The sequence below is a fragment of the Ursus arctos genome, unplaced genomic scaffold (assembly GCF_023065955.2).
Source record: "Ursus arctos isolate Adak ecotype North America unplaced genomic scaffold, UrsArc2.0 scaffold_17, whole genome shotgun sequence".
NCBI classification, from domain to species: domain Eukaryota; kingdom Metazoa; phylum Chordata; class Mammalia; order Carnivora; family Ursidae; genus Ursus; species Ursus arctos.
The window spans coordinates 13409880-13429911 of record NW_026622841.1 but is presented as its reverse complement, the minus strand read 5'-3'; the positions used below and the strand labels follow the sequence as shown (position 1 = coordinate 13429911).

The following is a 20032-nucleotide window of genomic DNA, read 5'->3' as shown; positions in this document are numbered from 1 at the left end:
CGGGGCTTTCAGAATGTGTTCGCTGACCGGTCACTGCTCGTCCATGAATTGCCTGTCACTGCTCGGTAATAGCAGAATAGAAACTGATAATAGACAGAGTCAGTGTAGCGGTTTGACATTGCCACGTGATCGTGGTTTATAAAAGTAATAGTTTACAACACACTAGAGGTGTGAAGGCCTCACCACACACTGATGTTTGGGAGGCGCCAATCTAGTGCGGCTGCTCCTTTGGCACACGAGCACGAGGGGCTGGCAGAGCTGAAGCGCCGCTCCGGTCGTGCGGTTTCTGTGGAGAGAGCAGGCTCTGTGACCCGGGTCCCTGCTCCCAGGCCAGTGTTTCGTGCATTGTCACTTTGGTTCCTTAAAGGGCCTAACTCAAGGTTCCCTTTACTGCCAACTCTCCGTTCTCCTTTTCTTGGGAGAAAAGGAATCCTTCTGTGTGTTTTCTTTTATTATATTTTTCCTAAAAAGTTAATGATATTGAATACTTCCTGCAGATAACTTACAATCCTCTCTGAAGACTTCTAAAATATTAGAACACTTAAAGGAAGACAGTTCGGAAGCTTCAAGTCAAGAAGAAGGTAAGTGTAGATTCACTGGAATAAATCCTTCCGGCTGATTTGGGCACAGGGACAGGCAAGTGGCCCATGAGAACAGATTAAGGAGCCAAGAAACAGACATCTGGGAACTCAAAATGTGACCGGTGGCATTATAAATAAGAGGAAAAAGTAGACTAGTCAATAAATGATGTTGGCTGGCTTTCCAATTGAAAAAAATATTATCTAATTAGATCTGTACTTAAATCATGCATAGAAATTTCAAGTGAATAACAAAATATATGTATCATAATATGTAAATTATAAAGCTAAACTTTTAAATGTTAATAATCTGGGACAAGAGGCTTTCTTGACAAAACAGAGCATGACTGTAGTGGAGATCTTTCTAATCTAAATTAACTGAACATGTGACCCAAAAATCAGACAATTAGAAGACATTCACAGGGTATTCACAGTTGAAGAAAGACTACATCCAGACAATAGAAATATTCTTTCAAAAAATCAATGAGAACATCAGTCTGATTAGAAATACATACAAAAGGTAAAGATAGTTCATTTAAGAAGAAATTTGAATGGCTCTTAAACACTGTTTAGCCTCACGAGTAGTCTGAAAAATGCACATTATAAAAACGAGCTGTCATTTCATGCTCATCAGATTGGCAAAGCATTTCGAGTCTGACATTACCAGGGATATGAAGTAATGGGAACTCTGATACACTGTGGATGGGAATATAAATTGGTACAACTCATTTGGACAGAAATTTGACACTGTGCAGTGAGGTTGGAAGTAATTAATTTTATGCTACTGCCCAGCAGTTCTGCTGCTATGAAGATTGTTGGCCATGTGCCCAGGGGACGGAGACTAAAGTCCTCACAGCAGCCTTGTGTGTAACAGCAGATACCTGGGTACTACCCGGGTGCTGTAAGTCTTCATAAAAACACGCACTAGAATATTTCAACTAGTTTACCTCCGGAGAGGGAGGGAGTTGAATGGAATGGAGGAAGGCCTTCAGTTGTTCCTGTGATATATTTTTGTTTCATACTAAAAAGAGGCAAATATAGCTGATCCTTGAACAACATGGAGGTTAGGGGTGCTGACCCCCATGCAGTGGAGGATCTGGGTAGAACTTGGGACTCCCCCACAATGAAGCTATTACTAGCCTGCTGTTTGACTGAAAGCCTTACGAAAAGTATTCACTATTAACACATAGTTTGGATTTTAGGTGTATTATCTACTATATTCTTATAATAAAGTAGGCTAGCGGAAAGAAAATGTTAAGAAAATCATAAGGAAGAGAAAATAGGTTTACGGTGCCGTACTTATCAGGAAAAAAAAACCCTGTTTGTGAGGGGCCCCTTGCGGTTCAGATGCAAGTTGTTCAGGACTCAGCTGAAGAGAGAGATCCGGGAGGTGGGTACCTGGGTGTTCCTTATATTACTAGATATGCACTTTTTGAATGTTTGAGACACTTCAATTTTTTAATGGTTAAAATAAGAGCTTGAAGTGGAAGGTTGCCGTTTTGCAGTGGCGTGTCACCGTGAACTTCCATAGTTTTGGACAAAACCGATTTGCTCTTAGGTGGACCGCATTTGAGAGGATATTTAAGGACATTCAGTAGTTTAGTGTGTCTTTGAAAAACTGCCTCTTTAAGGAATTTTCTTTGGAAAGTGTTTAGAAGTGTTCTGCACCGTCCGTTGACACTGTTATAGTCACATAAGTTAGTGACATCATCCTTTTGGATTTTTGCAGAAGCATTTGGTATAAATAATATAATAAACTGTTTTTTCCTCTACTCTAGACGTGTTACAGCACACCATAATCCACAAGAAACATACCGGGAAAAGTCCCCTCGTGAAGTACGTATCTAATTTCTAAACAGTAAATGTCTTTGTGCATTTTTAATTCACTGGGTCACATTTACTCGAACTACTGATACATTTGGCTGTAATCTGCCATTTTACTATTGGCTTGTTATTTGTCCCACCTTTTCTGCGTTACCTTCTTTTTCTCTCCTTTCTGCTTTAGGGTGGCTCTCACTGTTTTTCTCTTCTCTTAACCTTGATTGTTCGTATTTTTTTCAGTTCTCCTGGTGGTCACCCTAGGGATTGTGGTCTACGGCTGATAGGAGTTGCGCTTGTACCACTTCCCCTGAGGACCTTTAATCACTGTCACTTCCCTTTCCTCCTCCCCCGTGTAAACTGTAAATGTCGTGTATTGTCTTTCTGCCTGTATTGTAGAGCTCATGAAACCCTTCTTCACTTGTCAGTTAGGTTTTACCATTCTGGTGCCCTTCATTCTTGCCTGCGTGTTTTCACATCTGTCTGTGATTGTTTTCCTTCTCGCTCCAAAACACCGGAGTATTTCCTACGTCCTATCTGCCGGTGATGCATTCAGTTTGTTTTCACCTGGAAAAAAATGTTTATTTTGCCCGAATTTTTGCTGGATGCGGGATCCTAGGTTGGCAGTTACTTTCTGTGAGCACTTTGAAACTTGGGTTTTACTATCTTGCTGTTGAATGCCTTTGGTCGCTCGCATTATATCCCCTCAGCCCACCTCTGGTCCCCCTCATTGTCTCCCGTCCCACCTAAGCTGTAACACTGGCTGCCTTCTGCCTCGGGGTGCTTGCTGATTCTGGGGACTCTCGAGTTGGCTCTCAAACAACACATCCAGAAATGCAAGTTAATTTGTCACCGGGGGTCAGCGCTCAACTGATGGGGGTGCTCAGCTCCCTGTCCTTTGGATAAATAATTCTGGGAGGTCCCAGCCACTTTGAGCCCTGCTGCTTCTGTTGGTGACCTCATTAATGGACCCTCGCATTAGTTTTTCCTCCTTCCTGTTTCTTTCTTTGTACTCGTCGATCCTGCTTCCGGGTGTCACCTCCCCTATCAACCACGCCTTTCCAGATCCTGCTTTTCTAGGGGGACTAAAAAAGATAGCTGGCATTCATTGCTTCAGTCTTCTTGTTGCCCTTTGGGGAAGATGGTGCGCTTTTCTGATTGCTTTTTAAGATTTTCTCATTATTTGGTTTTCAGCACTTCACCTAGGATATGTTTGTAGCTATCGTTGAATGAATTCTACTTCTCGACTCTGAAGCCTGATACCTTTTGGGTTTAGAGAAGTCCAAGCCATGATCTCTTCAGATATTGCTTCTGCCTGATTCCCTTGTTTTTTTTCTTCTGAGACCTGGATGACTTTGGATGTTAGACTTCTCAACATGCCCCGCGCGTCTTGTCAACTTTTCTGTGTTCTCCGTGTTTTCTTCCTCTCAAGCACTCCAGTCTAGTTTCTTTTGACTGAAGTTCCTCCTCACAGACTTTGTTCATTTGTTTCCATCCATTGAGTTATTACTTTCAGTTTCTTTTACAGTTCCAGAGTTGAAATTTGGTTCTTTTTTATATTTTCCAGGACTCTTGCAAAATGTCTCATCGTCTTGTAGTCAATGACATATTAAGCACTGTTATTTTAAAGGCCCTGTCCGGTACCCTCCTTCTCTGGATTCTTTTTGAGTCTGTTTCTGTTATGTTTCTTTTGGTTCTCAGTTGCATCATCCTGTCCTTTAACACGCCTTAAATATTCGTAACTCTTAGTCAGTGATCCTCGCAGGATTGGGGCTACACGCCAGCCATGGGTGGTACAGGATGACTGAAGCAGAGTCTGAAGACAACGTGCATTTGTTGGCTTAGAGATAGGTATTAATTCTTAGATCAGATAGCTGTGTAATAGTTTATTCTCATAGTATACTTTTTCCCCCCCTTAGAGGTATCACTAGGCATTGTGTAAAACAAAATAACATACTGAAGAAAGGGTCACTATAGCTTCTTCATGCTATGATATAGTAGATTCCATTACTGAGGGTAGATTTTCATACTTCTGTAAACTTTTCTGATAGCACTATTGGTACAAGTTGTTCTCCATTGGATGGGCTCACCATGCAATATTCCGAACAGAATGGAATCGTGGATTGGAGGAAGCAAAGCTGTACCACCATTCAGCACCCGGAGCACTGTGTGGCCTTAGCTGACCAGGTATTGGAGGGTTTTGTTTCTGTCTTTGTGCACTGCTGCTCTGTGAGAGTTGAGTCCTCTGTGCATTATTATGTCAGATAGTGTAAGTGCTGGACTTCAAATTTAGCTGGAATATAAAGTCTAAGCTCTTCTGAGACCTGAAAGAATACCTTGGATTGCTTTATTGCTCAAAAATTTAGTACATTTCGATACAAATCCTTTAATGTTTATTCTAACTAGGGATACATTAAATTGTTTTGGCAAATTTTTTTGCTTTTGAAAGAATTAATCACAGTTCAGTCGTTGCCTTGCGGTTGGTGATGTGAATTTGGAAACCGAGCTTCCCTCGTGCATAGTTGGGGCACTTTCCCCACACTCCTCAATATATTTAGGAAATACCTGCTTTCTTAGGAGCTGGTGTAGTCAAAGCACAGAATGCTCTCCAGTGTGTCCGTGTAGGTACGTAGCACCAGGGACACGGGATGCTTACCATGCAGCTCTGGAGAGTGCCGCCTTCTTTCTAGAACATAGATTGCTTAACCTGATTTTTATTTCTGGCCAACGCTCAGATCCAAATGTTAACCTTTACTGGAATGCGTTTCTACAAGCTAAAGCATTGAAGCATATTTTGAGAAATTGTATGTTACCTTAGTCCTACTTAATGGCCTATTTTCAGAGTCCATTTGATTATACCTTTTCTCTCCCTACTTCAGTGCCTACACCTTCTCTTCTTAAAGGTGACAAAACTGTTTTGAAGTTTTAACAACCTGAACTTTAAGAGAATACTGTTGAAGGTGTAGCAAATACCAGTTACTTACTTGACTGTGTTTTATTTTGTGGTCAGAAGAAAGAATACAGATCCATTTTCAAAGCAAAAATATAAAATAGGTATTTTTCTTAGATTAATCTTAAGTATTAGAGAATATGAAGATTTTAGTGATGCAGATAGGTATCTTCAGGAGATAGGTTAGAAATCAGAATTTATTACAATATGCAATTGGGAATATGTCATTTTAATGTTTGATCTCAGAATAGAAGGATAACTACACAGTATGGTTTAGTTTTAGTCTGTTTGATTTCTTTTTATTCTTTCCATTAGCATTCAACTGAGAAACGAGGCTTATCATCAATAAATAAGAAGAAAGGAAAGCCACAAATAGAAAAGTAGGTTCAATGTAATGTTTCCAGTAACAAATTGGTGAGAAAGGCAACATGTGGGATCTGACTTTGGGCATGTTTAGTTGGCATCATACAAAGAGTATTTTTCTACTAGTTTTCCTCCTATTTTTACTTCAAGGCTTATTTTTTTTAATTCAAAATTATCATCAAATGCAAATGATTGAAATAAAGCTATTGCCAAATCTATTCAGTTTGTGGAGGGTTGCAGAACTCTCAGAACTGGACACTAAAGGGTGAATCTTGCATTTACATGATAGCTTACTAAAATTTTATTATAAAAAAAATTGAAGGGAATTTTAATTTTTTTTAAGATTGATTGATTTATCAGAGAGAGAGAGCACAATCGGGGGAGCGGCAGGCAGAGGGAGAAGCAGGCTCCCCACTGAGCAGGGAGCCCGATGCGGGACTCGATCCCAGGACCCTGGGATCATGACCTGAGCCGAAAGGCAGACGCTTAACCGACTGAGCCACCCAGACGTTCTGAGGGGAATTTTAGTAATACTACTTATTGTGTTCTCTAGAGAGCCTTATAAAACATGTCCATAACGTGTATACTTTGGGTTTAGGGAGAAAATGAAGAAAACTGACAACCGATTGAATAGTAGAATAAATGGTATTAGACTCTCCACTTCTCAACATGCCCATGGTGGTTCTGTGAAAGGTAAGAAAGTTTTTCTTTTAAATACCCATTACCTAAATATATTTAGCATAGTACCTGTTATAGTAGGTATTGAACTGTTGCATCAGATCCTGATACTATACTTTGATCCTACACTGATGGGAATAGCAGTTTCTGAATTAAACCATTCCGAAGTGTTAATGGCGTTAATTGAGGAAGTAGCATTCAGCGGTGGTTGCCACAGTTCTGCTTACCCACCTTCTCCTTCCTCGGTAGCAACCGGCTCCTTACTTGTTTGCTTCTCAAGCCAGTCCCTGCTCTAGAGCAGAGGGCCGGGGACCTGGAAGATCTTTTCTACCCTTGTGGAAGCCTGTCCTTGTTCTTGTGTAAAGTCATTTTTTAGGATCTTGTTGACATTTTCATGTGTTAGTGACCATCCTTTGTGGGGGTTTTATGGAGCTTTAGGGGAGTGCACTCAGATTTTTATTGCACTAGATTTGTACAGTTTCCATTTACCCACTTTTATTTTAAGGTCTCTTTACTTTTTGGTTTGTATTCATTTGAGAAATGTCCTTCTCTGCTGGTTCATTGATAACTTTTCAGTGTCATGTTTACTGTTAATAGGAAAGATAAAAGAATAAAAGCCCATGGTTTGGTAGAAGAGTGTTTTTTTGTTCATGTGTGTACCTAACACATTTGTTGACTGGACTGACCTCACAAATTAAGGGTTTTTTAAATTTAAATTTTATTCAAATATTAGCACACTCAGTTGTGATACAACACGAATAACCAGAATATATATTTTTAATGGAGTGTGCTTTTAAACCAGGTATTTATTCAGGGACACTGAATACTGGATACGAGAAATATGGTTACATTTTGATTCTGAAATCATCTGGCCAACTCACTGAATTAACTAACTGAACTGTCTTTGGGGAAAAAATGACATGGAAAAAAAAAAAAAACACGTCGTTGATGAGTTTATTATAACACTTAACTGTCTTTGAGGTTTCCTGTGGTGGTGGCAGCTAAAAGGAGGAGGAAAAGCTAAAATAAGAACGACGAAAGGTCCCTGTCAGTGGATGGTTGGAAATTACTTCCGGCACATCTCCCTGTCTCTGGTCTTCCTCCCTCCAGCTCATTTTCTGCACTGCCCACGTGTTTGTCTCCTAGATCACTTACTAAATTGGGTCATTTCCTGTCGAAATTTCTGTCAGATGTGTCCCATACCCTCAGAAGATGGCTCTGTCTCTTGTCTCTCACATAAGTTGGGAACTGCTGCTTCCCGCAGAGGCGCACAAGTCGTCTTTCCTCGTTAGCTTCTTATTTGCAGAGAAGTTTTGTGGACTTTGATCTCAGACACATGTGGGTTTGCTGTTAGACTCCACCAGTTCTGAAAATGAGTGGCCTCTCCGAAGCCTTATTTTTCTCATAAAACAGACATAATAACCTCTCTCCCTAGATTGTAAGAATTAAATATGGTTGCATCTGAAAAGCGTCTCACCATTGCTGAGCACATCGATGCTCAATAATTTAGTTCCTTTTCCCTATTCTAAGGTAGAAGAAAACATACACTGTATAGGTTATTAAGGAACCTTTCAAATAACATCCCAAACTCCCAATTCCTTTGGCTCTTTATTTTCCAATATTCTGAAAATACAGCCTCAGGATTTTTTATTAAGGTAAACCTTAATTCTGTGTCATGAAGTGTGACTACATAAAATCTATCACTTTGCATTGATGCCAAATGTAGTTCAGATGTTTGCTGACTCCAATTTAAAACAACAAAAAACACCGTATATTTATTAATGTCCCTTTGAAACATGAGGGTATAAAGAAGGAATTACCTGTAAGCATTCAGTAAACTCCAGATATATTTAAGATTTTTTTCTTTATGAAACAAATTCTGCATGTCCTAAAGTGTAGAGACCGTATTGGGGTTGAAAATATGAGAGAGCCTTCTGATTGGTCTGCATCTTTAAATAACCAAAAGAAGCATTACTCATTTTTAAGCTTAAAATTTAACTTCCATTTTGAGTAATAGTACATTTATATAGTTCAGTATTCTAAAGCTAACAAAAGGGAGCAAAGTTAAGTCCCTCACTGCCTCCCTTCATGTTGTGTCCTCCCAAGAATTTGTCATCTATATTCTTTGCAGTGTATTTGCTTTTAAAACCTCCCACTTTAAATCTCTCCACTAGAAGGGTGCCTGCTTGACTTCGTCTGCGCTATTGAGAACTTTGTCCCACTGTATTGCCTGTGTTTCTTCCACCCCATTCTTCTGTTGTGGATTGTGGCATCAAGAAGTTGGGGGGGCCGTGAGATAGTTGACCTCTCAGTCATCCTTTTACGAGATTTCAGAAACTTAAAAATCTCCAGCTTCCTTTAATAACCACTGTGGCTCTGTCATCTGAGGGGCCTACGTGCTGCTTTGGTCCGCCATAACTTCTGTTCGTTCATACATACTGATAACCAGGCTTTTTATTGTTAGAATTGCGGCTGGAATAGTATATGGTAAGTTTTTGGGTTTTGTCTTCTTAATAACATGCATAACCTTTTACCCTTTGAGACATAACAAATAAAAAAGTGTATATGCTTCTGTGTGAAAGGACAGCGGGTCCAACATCCTTCTGCATAATGGTTTCACCCTCCCCGTCCAATACCTCCTGACTCCAGACGATCACATGATTCCTGATGAGGAAAATTCCAGAGACTCTGCACCTTCTGAATCATCAAAGAGAGAATTATGTTTAGTGTAGATTTAGATTTATATATTTAGTTCCTTGAAAACTGCAAATTATTATATTTGACAATTTGGTGATTAGAATATTCACTAGCCATATAATCTAGAGGAAATCATTCTATAAATTGGCATTTGGAGAAATAGCTACTCTTTTTTTTTTTTTTTTTCCACCAGTCTATTCCAAAACTTACTCTTTGAAGTTTCAAAGACTCCACTGAGTTTCACTGTCTGAGTTTTAGTGAGCAAATCTCAGCTCACCCTGCGCCAGTGGCACCCTTTGAGCCCATCATTTCTGGTTTGATACACTATCATTGAATCTTCAATTCCCTTAGTAGAACTGTTCATTTTGTTCATTTTGCTGGTTGAAATATTAATATGCACAATTTCCATATGTGCCACAGTTCTATAGGTTTTATTTTCATTAGTCCAGTTTAATGCCAGGCTGTTTGGCCAACTGTGGCACATTAGACCGTCTTCAGATCACCGTTAGTGTTGGCTAGCATCCCTTTCCTCAGTCCTGTTGTGACTGGTAATGCAGAACGTATTACTGTGTATCAGTACATTCCAGATTATTTTTCTGTAAAATGATTACTTGCCCAAGTAACTGCTCTGCCACTTTTCTTACAGTCTCATGAGATTTTGTGCAGTTTTCCTTTGGTAGTTTCGCATTTTATTACCCAGAGGGAATTAGCAACATCTGCATTCTTAATGACTTTATTCTTTAGTATCTATTCACCATTGCAGTGGTTGGGCTAGGCTAGGTCATCCTTAACAGCACTAACACTGTTATAAATTTCATACCTTCAAAGGACACAGATTAGTCAGCTAACTTGTTCATTATACAAACCATATCTTTTTTCTAACCCATATTTTGTCCAAGCAATTACCTTTTATTGTTTCTACCAGGTTGCCATAGAAATGGTTCACTCATCTATATAATTCTAAAATGCCTCCAGAATTCCTTATATGGGGATTTATATACCAAACATGTGTTGAATGCTTGCTGTGAGGCAGAAGCTATGTTAGCTACTGGGTTTACAGAAATGAAAAGAACAGTTATCTAAGTTTGGGCCAGTGCAGGAATGTCTAGTACTAGGTATACTAATAATCTTTTCTCTGTGCCCAAAATAGATATGGCTAATTGATCATGACAGGTTCTGTACTACACCCCCTACCCCACCTCGACGTGGGCTCAGCTTCTGGGCAGAACTCGAGGGGCTACTCGGTCTACTAGATGGGATGCATTTGACTCTTTTTAAATACTCAGGCGTAGTGAGTTAACCGAATAAGCATTTTTGGCAGTCCATTCTATTCTTGAGTTCTATTAAAGAATGAATTTTCCAATAAGTTCTGAGGAGTTAAAATATCTAGACTTAGAAGATGGCTACTTGTGCCGTTATTGAGCAGAACCTACAAAGAACCTTAACTCTGATTTTTTTAAACTCAGTAAGATTGACTTGTTCCTCTGCCTTTATTTTAAGAATGTATTTCTTATTCAGTTATTTTCAATTAAAATTGTGTTTTAATAATAAACTTTTACCTAGGTCAAGGACCATGTTTTTAGGTGTTTATAGAAAAACTGAAAGAAAGAAGTTTTTACAGCTGTAACTAATTCTAATGGTTCAGTTCAGAAATTAATTTAACTGCTTAACATGATTTTTAAAAAATAGAATTGTTATTTTTAGATGTGAATTTGGACATTGGTTCTGGACATGACACATGTGGAGAAACCTCTTCAGAGAGTTACAGTTCTCCTTCTAGCCCACGACATGATGGAAGAGAAAGCTTTGAAAGTGAAGAAGAGAAAGACAGAGGTTTGCTCTCGGGAAGGGATCTGGGGGTGGTGGAGGAAAATGTGTGTTGTCTCTTAAAATCAGTCAGACACAAGTAATTTTATGTTCCTATAAATGTCATTATTGATTTTAAATTTAACTGATATAAAGGGTGTCTTATAGACCACTGACTTGGCAGTTCCTAGCAATGTTGATTTTTTAAAGCTTTATTTCACTGCATGTGAAATTAAGTAGAAAGAAAACAGTCAGAATAAAATAAAGAGTTCACTGTAGAAAAATTAAAAATGTGTGTGTTGCTAGAGGTACATATTTATAATATACATATCTTCCTGATGGATTGATCCTTTTATCATAAAATGTCCTTTTTTTGCCTCTAGTAACAATTTTTGTCTTAAAGTCTATTTTATCCGAGAATAATATAGCACTCTAGCTCTCTTGGGTATTATTTGCAGGGTACTTCTTTTTCTGTCCTTTTACTTTAAGCCAGTTCGTGTCTTTGAATCTAAAGTGTGTCTCTTATAGACAGCAGGTACTTGAATTATGGCTTTTTAGCCATTCTGCCCATTTCTGCCATTTGAGTGGAATATTTAATCCATTTAGTTTTATTGTAATTACTGATAAGGTAGGATTTACATCTGCCATTTTGCTATTTGTTTTCTGTATGTGTTACGTCCTCAGTTCCTCCTTAAACAGAAGCTTAGAGTCAGCCAAAAGTAATAGTGTAGGGCTTTCTCAGGTCTTTCCTGGGCTTACATACAGCCCTAGACATGAGCATGGCCTTCTAGATTTTCAGGAATATGTGAAAGCTTTTCAAAGCTCCCTGTGGACATCTCATTCTTCGGTTTTTTTCTTTTAAGTTTTTTGGTCAACCTCTCCTTAGCCCCAACTGGTAATGCTGCCTCAGGCAGCCAAGTTGTTAAACATTTGCTGCTGATTGTGATAAATGCCCTGTGGGTAAGCAGCTGTTAACACAGAGTGAGCTGTAACTGCTAGGCCAGTAGTGACAGGTTCTTTGAGGATGGGGCTTTTAGATAGCTCCAAACCCATGCTTTTTCTAGGGGCTGCTCGCTAGTTTATATAGCTACTGTAGCTGCAGAACTTTTCATTTATAAAGCTACTTCTGAGCTGGAGAAAGTACACAGGCATTAGGGCAAGGTAAAATGCCATAGTGCTCACTATTCTTAAGAGATTCCATGGCTTTTCTGGAGTAAACCACTCCTCAGATCACTGTAAGCCTTTAGTTAATTTCTAGAGTTCTGAAAAAGCCGATTTTGGCAGTTTTTGCCAGGATTCTTGTTCCTTTTACACAGGAGTGGCGTGTCAGAGATCCTTACCCTACCATTCTGGAAATGAGATCTCAAAAATATATGTTGAATGAGTTTATCATTCTTTACACATGATAAGACATCTTGGTTATAAACATCTGATTAGGAACATTTTGGTTATAAGGTGTACCCATGCTAGTGGGAAGTATTAGAGGATTTCTCTTGGGCCACGAAGATCTCTAGAGAGCCTTAGACGACAGCATTTCAGCCACGCGGGGCTTCTTCCTGGGCAGTGTATAGCTTTCCGAGGTCTTAGCTTCTGTGCCATGTCTTAGGGAGCTGCGGCAAGAGTGCTGCTGTATCACATACAGTGAAAGAAGATCTTTGCAGTGGTTTCGAGGCCTTATCAAATGCAGCGTGCAGTGCCCCTACCACCAGTTCTAATCCGAGGCAGTACTACTTCTGATCTGCAGTTTCCTCATGAAAAAGAAAAAAAATGGAAATAACGGCCCAGAGCTCTTACGGAAGTTAAATGAGAGCATTTTTATGCCTTATTCAGAATACACCAGCTTTCAGTGTCATTCCACATGCTCTGCTTGATTCTGTAGGAGGTGCCAATAATCTGGGGGCTCTGGAGCTAACAGTGCACATTTGGCCTCTTGGTCAGAATTGTGGAGAGTACATCTGTGCGCTTGGGTTACTTCGCAGCCTCCCTTTCCTGTCGTCAGCGTGAGTTGGCGGCCTAGATGGAGGAACTTGCCCTTTGTCGGAGAGGCTCAGTTATCAAGTGACTAAACTGAACCTTTCCTAAATGAAGAATCATTTGGAATATCTAAAACCAGCAGGGGGAGAATATCCACTGTGGGAAAAAGCTTTAATCATTTTTAGAATTTTGAGTGCATGAAATGGTTGCTTTAAAAAGCATGTGACTTTGTTGTTGTTCTGTTGCTCATAATGGGGTTTTGTTTTGAGACTTCATACTTTTGAAAGCCAATGCAAAAAAAGGGAGAGACCATTTCTAATTAGCTAGATGAGTCCTTACAGTGCTCGGGAAACCATTTGGGATCATTTAAACTCATGGGGCCATTTGCTATGACTTAAGATTTAAAGAAAGCCCAGTTCATAGAGAAATGTAGTTAACCACCTGAAAAATGATCTGTCTTCTTTGGACTTAAATGTTTGTCTTTAACTGTGTATTCCTGTGATGGTTACAGATACAGATAAAATGCCTTGAATAAGTGACTAATTTTTGGATACGTTTTGTTTTGAAATGTTTAGCAAGAAACACCTCAGTTATTAAGGGAAGTTTATGCTAGAACCACTTACTCATAAATTGAAACTCTTCTTCCTAAATTATAATAATTGAGTTAATAACACTGTTGACATCCTGTGTCATTAAGCACGTTCTGTTTAACCTTTCTTGAGGAAGACTACTAGTATGATTTGTTTTTGGTATTGTTTCAAAAGTTCTTAACATCTTCGCTGAGTATAGTATAGCTAGTTGTTACCTTAATACACGTAAACATTTTTAAGTATGTGGTATAGTTCTACTTGTATTTATGAGCAAAAAAACATGTTAAAATAGGCACTACATTTAATTGCATGGTTACTCTGCGTATTATTGCAGTATTTGGGTTTATGATACCTACATATTGTGAACTAGACTTTCTCTTTTGCCCTCTTCATACCAGAAGTCAGGACACCCAGAGGAAGTCTAGACTGACACTATTTCTGTATATAAGCATAAGAGCGATTGCAGCAATAACGCCATATGAAGTATAATTTTGGATTTGCCGCTTTGCTGTTTTGCCATGGGAGAAATGGCAGCGTGCTTGCATTTGCCTTGCTGCTTGTGTTCTAACACCATTTGTTTTGAGACTATAATAGCTTTAAATGTTCTTTTCCCCACTGAAATAAATGTAAAAGTACGAATATTTATTCCATTCTCTTCCATTCCCTACCTCTAGATATTTGGGTGAAGGATAGTCTTGTGATTGAGCTCCTTTAAATTGTATCGTGTGTGAGACCCATGTGAAGACCTTGGGTTTGGCAGTGCAGAATACAAATCAAGTGAATGGCCTAAAATGTATTAAGGTTAAAAAGATCCAATCCTTTTCTCAGTAATAAGGCAATATTAAATAAATCTCAGTATTTCTATTGTGCTTCATTCAGTCTCCAGTTAACCTTTTGTTGCTTATCTCTCCATGGATTTTTTTTAAATTAAAGACTTAATTTTTTTAGAGCAGTTTTAGGTTTACAATAAAATGAAGAGGAAGGTACTACAGAGATTTCCCCTGTACTTCTGCTGCCACATAGACAGCCTGCCCTGTGATCAGTAGCACTCACTGGAGTGGTACACTTTTTACCAAGCCTGAACATCCATTCACATGTTATCACCCCCAGCGCCCATAGTTAACCTAAGGGTTCATTCTTGGTTGTTATACCTTCAGGGGCTTTGGACAAATGTATAATGACTCATATTTACCATTATAATATCATACAGATCATTGTCACTGCCCTCAAAGTCCCTTGTGCTCTGCCTCTTCATCTCTGCCGTCAACTCCCCACCCCTGGCAACCACTGGTCTTTTTATTGCCACCATAGTTTTGCCTTTTCCAGAATCTCCATATTTTTTAAACAAAGTCCATAGAAAGCCAAAAATTAAATGAAAGTCAGCTTGGCGGTCAGGAAATGGAGGGACACATCTCTTCCAATTCTAAACTTCAGAGTTCGTTTTAGATACACTTAAAATTTGGGGCGCCTAGGTGGCTCAGTCAGTTATGCATCCGACTCTTGATCTCAGCTCAGGTGTTGATCTCAGGGTCGTGAGTTCAAGCCCCACGTTGGGCTTTACACTGGGCATAAAACCTACTTAAAAAAAAAAGTAAAATAAAAAAATAGATATTTATTTCTAGCAAGAGATGGGAGTGATGCATGCTTTAACATCTATTTATATGTTTCCCTTAGACACAGACAGCAATTCTGAGGATTCTGGGAATCCGTCAACAACAAGGTTTACAGGCTATGGTTCTGTCAACCAGACCGTCACTGTCAAGCCACCTGTTCAGATTGCTTCATTAGGAAGCGACAATGGAGGCCTTTTAGAAGATCCCCTAACCGCACCCAAGTATCAGCATATTTCTTTTATGCCAACTTTACACTGTGTCATGCACAATGGTGCCCAGAAGTCTGATGTTGTTGTTCCTCCGCCCAAATCTGCCGATGGCAAGACAATAGGGATGCTCGTTCCCAGTCCTGTTGCTATTTCTGCAATAAGGGAATCCACCAATTCTACCCCTGTTGGAATACTGGGGCCAACAGCTTCTACTGGAGAATCAGAAAAACACCTTGAATTACTGGCTTCCCCTTTACCTCTCCCTTCAGCGTTCCTCCCACACAGCAGCGCCCCTGCTTTACACCTCACAATCCAGAGGCTGAAGTTGCCGCCACCACAGGGGTCTTCAGAGAGTTGCCCAGTTAACATCCCACAGCAGCCCCCCGCGAGCCTGAGCATTGGATCACCAAACACTGCCTTTCTTCCTGTCCACAGCCCAGGTAGTTTTCCGGGATCTCCTGTTGCTACCACGGACCCCATCACAAAATCTGCATCCCAGGTGGTAGGACTAAATCAAATGGTGCCTCAAATTGAGGGAAACACTGGGACCGTCCCTCAGCCTACCAATGTGAAGGTAGTTCTTCCAGCAGCCGGCCTGTCAGCCGCCCAGCCACCAGCTTCCTACACCCTCCCAGGCTCCCCCCTCGCCGCCAGCGTGCTGCCCAGCCAGAACTCCAGCGTGCTCAGCACGGCAGCCACGTCTGCCCAGTCGGCGGGGGCGGGCATCAGTCAGGCCCAGCCCGCCGGGCCTCCCGCCGTCCCCACCCACACCCCCGGCCCCGCCCCCAGCCCGAGCCCTGCTTTGACACACAGTACTGCGCAGAGCGACAGCACGTCTTACATCAGTGCTGTGGGAAACACGAACGCTAACGGGACCGTATTGCCGCCCCAGCAGATGGGCTCGGGTCCTTGTGGTTCTTGTGGGCGCAGGTGCAGCTGTGGGACCAATGGAAACCTTCAGCTAAACAGTTACTACTATCCTAATCCGATGCCCGGACCAATGTACCGAGTCCCGTCGTTCTTTACTCTGCCATCCATCTGCAATGGCAGCTACCTCAACCAAGCACATCAGAGCAACGGAAACCAACTTCCTTTTTTTCTGCCTCAGACTCCATATGCAAATGGACTGGTGCATGACCCAGTCATGGGGAGCCAAGCCAACTACGGCATGCAACAAATGGCGGGATTTGGGAGATTCTATCCTGTCTATCCAGCACCTAATGTAGTTGCCAACACGAGCGGTTCGGGGCCCAAGAAGAACGGGAACGTGTCATGTTACAACTGTGGTGTAAGCGGACACTACGCACAGGAGTGCAAGCAGTCGTCCATGGAGGCCAGTCAACAAGGTAATCATGAGAGCTCCCAGAGGACTTGTTTTTGAGTGTGCCCGTTTCTCCCTACCTTACTGATCCTGTTGTGGCAGAAAGAGCTGGTGTGTGTTCATTTATGGATGTTGTGCTTTCGGTGACAAATCCGAAAATGCAAATGGGAAAACCTAGTGTAGACCCAGGTCACGCAGCACAAGGAAGTTGAGAGGAATTCAGTTTCTAAGGAAAGCATAAACCATTGAGGCACTTTTGAAGGAATATAATGGGAATTTGCGTTATATGATAATGTCAAATCTCTTGCAGCACTTTTTTTTAAAGCTATAATCCTGTTTTGTAGAGTAAGCAAAATTTTTAAATACTGAAAAAAATAGGAAGTAATGTAGTCATCTGACATGTCTGATTTTTAGTTTCTCTTTAGCATATCGATGCATAGCCAGCTGGCCTCACGCACATTCCCTCATGCTTCCCCTTTCCCTCCCAGCAGATGCTTAAAAAAAAAAAAATGCTACTGCATTTTAAGGAACAAAATATTTAAGCACTGGTTTGGGAGTAAGGGAATTATTTGAACTCTGTTTAATGTTATTACCACCAGAAACAAGAAAATGTTTTAAATGAGTATGAGTAAGCGCAAATTCAGCGGAGAGGTCAGACTGTTACCTTCTGCTTGGATTTGGCTTTTGTCATTTTGCCAAATCTCACTCAGAAAAAAAGTCTTGAATTGCGAGTATATACTTGGCATTTTTAAAGGAAGATTGAGTTTGATAGCTTTAGGTTGAACTTAAAGCACAAACTTCCTATTACTTTTTGAAGGTAATTTATTTTACCATTTTGGAATCGTAGTAGTGCGGAGGAAGCTGCCTTCTGCCGAGCATGCCCATTTGCTATCTTGTAGTGGTTTGTGATGCATTGCATTGTAAGCAGTGACTTAGCAGTTCTGTCTTTCCCGTTTTAGGCACTTACAGACTGAGATACGCACCTCCCCTCCCCCCTTCTAATGATACGTTGGATTCTGCAGACTGAAACAAGTAAAGCTTGACTGCTTAATACCCTGACGTGTTGGGGAGTCATGGTGGGGTGTGGAGGGGAGGAAAGGAAAGGTATTTTATTTGTGTTTCTTTGTCTATACATTTCCTAGATTTCTATGCAGTTGGGATTTTTCATTTCTCTTGTACCGATGTCCAAAACAAAAAAGAATGCATTGCTTTTGAGCCTCTGGTCTCCTGGTTCAACAACAGGCTTATCTGTATGATACATGTAATTTAAACATCCAGACAAACTATCAAAAGGAAAATGTTTGCTGTGCTTTTTTTTTTTTTTTACACTGAATACTTGCTGTGTGCAATGTTTACTGAATCTTTAAAACTGTGTATTTGACCTTTTTTTACAACACTGGTGACAGTCATATGGTTTTGAAAAAGAGAAACTTTGCTTCTTCCCCACTCTTCTCACTTTTACCCTAAAGGACACACATCTCCCCGCCACCCTTCTTCCAGTGACCCGTGGCAGGGGCGGTTGGCCACGCATTGGTCTACACTTTCATGACCTACCCTGTCTATAAATCGAGGATGAAATGTTTCACCTTAATCTGAAAGGAGACATCAAGTCCCCTGAATTGTGTGTATATATGTACTAAACAGCATCACGTAAACACATATATGCAGTGCTTGTGGTCCAAATCAAAATTAAAGTAAGTGGAAGAGAGAGGAAGAAGTAAAACCATATGAAACTGAAAAAATACAATGTCTGAAGTGGACAAAGAGCTTTTTCTTAAAAAAATAAAAAATAAAAAAAAATGAAAACAAAAACAAAAAAAACCACAAAAAACTTTTTACTTCATCATACTTTTTTTAGCCTGTTGCTTCAGAGAGACATAAAGTGAACAAACTAGTGTGAGTGTTGTTCTGTGTGTCTGTGTCTATAATGAAAGTCGACAGCCGATTTCACTTGTAGTCTACCACTGTGTCGTGCTAAAGAGACACTACCTGAGTAAAGATTTCTTCTTTTCTCACACCAACTGTAGCAGTGTTATGTTGTGTTTAAAATGTGTATGGTTTATTGCAATCTGAGCAGAAGCTCTGGTTTCTGCAAAAGTCAGGTTTGTTCCCTAACCCGTCTCTCGTAGCAAAGTCACTTTGATAACAGTTTACCACTATGCTTGATTATAATGTGAAAGACTGAATTCTGAGTGTGTTAAGATGGTATTAATCATGTCAGTGTCATGTCACTAAGTTTAATGCTGCTGTTTAAAAAAAAAAGTTTTTTTTAAAGCCAATCTATGTACTAAATTGCTTCCAGGTAATTTTTGATTTCCTAAAGTGCACTGAGATTATCTGGAAGATTGGGTGTATTTTTGGAACTGCTGCATTCAACAGCAATGAGCAACTACCACTGTATAGTCCTAGGTTAAGGGTCGGGCTGGTTTTGTTTTCCCATTCCTTAGTACAGAGCAGAAATGATAGATTTTTGTTGTGTGGAGTAACGTCGGTGTACAGCGGAGGGACTTAAATATTTGGTCTTGGTTCAGAAGCCTAACAGATTGCTAGATAAAAGGAAAAACTTGAAGAAAAAAGAAGCTTCATTTAATGCTTCATAGGTAGCATTTATATTTATAGCAGCAATGTACATTTTGAAACTAACTTTCAGGGTGGGAGTTAAAGGGGAAAGGGGTGGGGATGGAGGGGTAGATGAAAGCTTTAATTTAAAAAGAAAAGTTCGAGTAAAGGAAATTATTTTGATTAAATATATTTTATTTGATCTGGGTATTTTTGGACCACATTATTAAATTAATTGTTAAGCTGCAGTTGAGTTGTTCCAGTGAGAGTTTTGATAAAGCCACGTATGGACCGCATTGTGAATCACTTGCCAGTTGTACTTTATGGAGCTTATTTTATGATTTAAAATACTGTACTGTACATAGGAGGTATGTTACCTTCTCCTTATTTGTATGTTTACCATATACTTTGATATTTGAAATGTTATGTACTGGAAAGGCCACTTATATTTCTAGAACAGATTGGATTTTATGCAACCCTTTTTCCTTGAATTAACAGCAATAAAAAAAATGAAAAACAGCTTAAGAATTGTGGTTTATTGCAAATTTTGTAAAAGTGAAAGTAGGAGGCCATCACACATGGTGATTTGTTTTCTCTTTTTAAAGAGTCAACCCATTTTCCCCTGTAATGTGGGGCAGTGAATCTCAGAGTTTGTTTTGTTTTTTACCATTTGGATGTTCTTCGGTTTCCCCTTCCCCCGACGGTTGTGCTCTGTGGGTCGCCTGTGTGACACTGAGAGACTGTGTCTGTGCCGCCGAGCGCGCGCCGTGTGCCCGGGGCTGGGTTTCCGGTGGCGGCTGCCCTCACCGGAAGTGTGGAGGACCTGCTTTGCCTCCTCAGATTTATGACGATTGTGTTTTCCGGGCGCTCTCAGTA

The 20032-nt window shown here is 40.2% G+C and overlaps 1 protein-coding gene across 1 annotated transcript in view; it reads left to right on the top strand.

The window, feature by feature from the left end:
* Window positions 1-19675, top strand: part of ZCCHC2 (zinc finger CCHC-type containing 2) — a 58228-nt gene extending 38553 nt beyond the window's left edge. Inside the window, exons 7-14 of the mRNA XM_048218481.2 lie at window positions 498-581; window positions 2357-2414; window positions 4448-4583; window positions 5662-5726; window positions 6308-6402; window positions 10789-10917; window positions 15129-16622; window positions 17557-19675. Coding sequence (XP_048074438.1) covers window positions 498-581; window positions 2357-2414; window positions 4448-4583; window positions 5662-5726; window positions 6308-6402; window positions 10789-10917; window positions 15129-16622; window positions 17557-17624 — 2129 coding nt within the window. The 3' untranslated portion in view covers window positions 17625-19675. The remainder of the gene's footprint in view (window positions 1-497; window positions 582-2356; window positions 2415-4447; window positions 4584-5661; window positions 5727-6307; window positions 6403-10788; window positions 10918-15128; window positions 16623-17556) is intronic.
* Window positions 19676-20032: the final 357 nt, after the last annotated feature.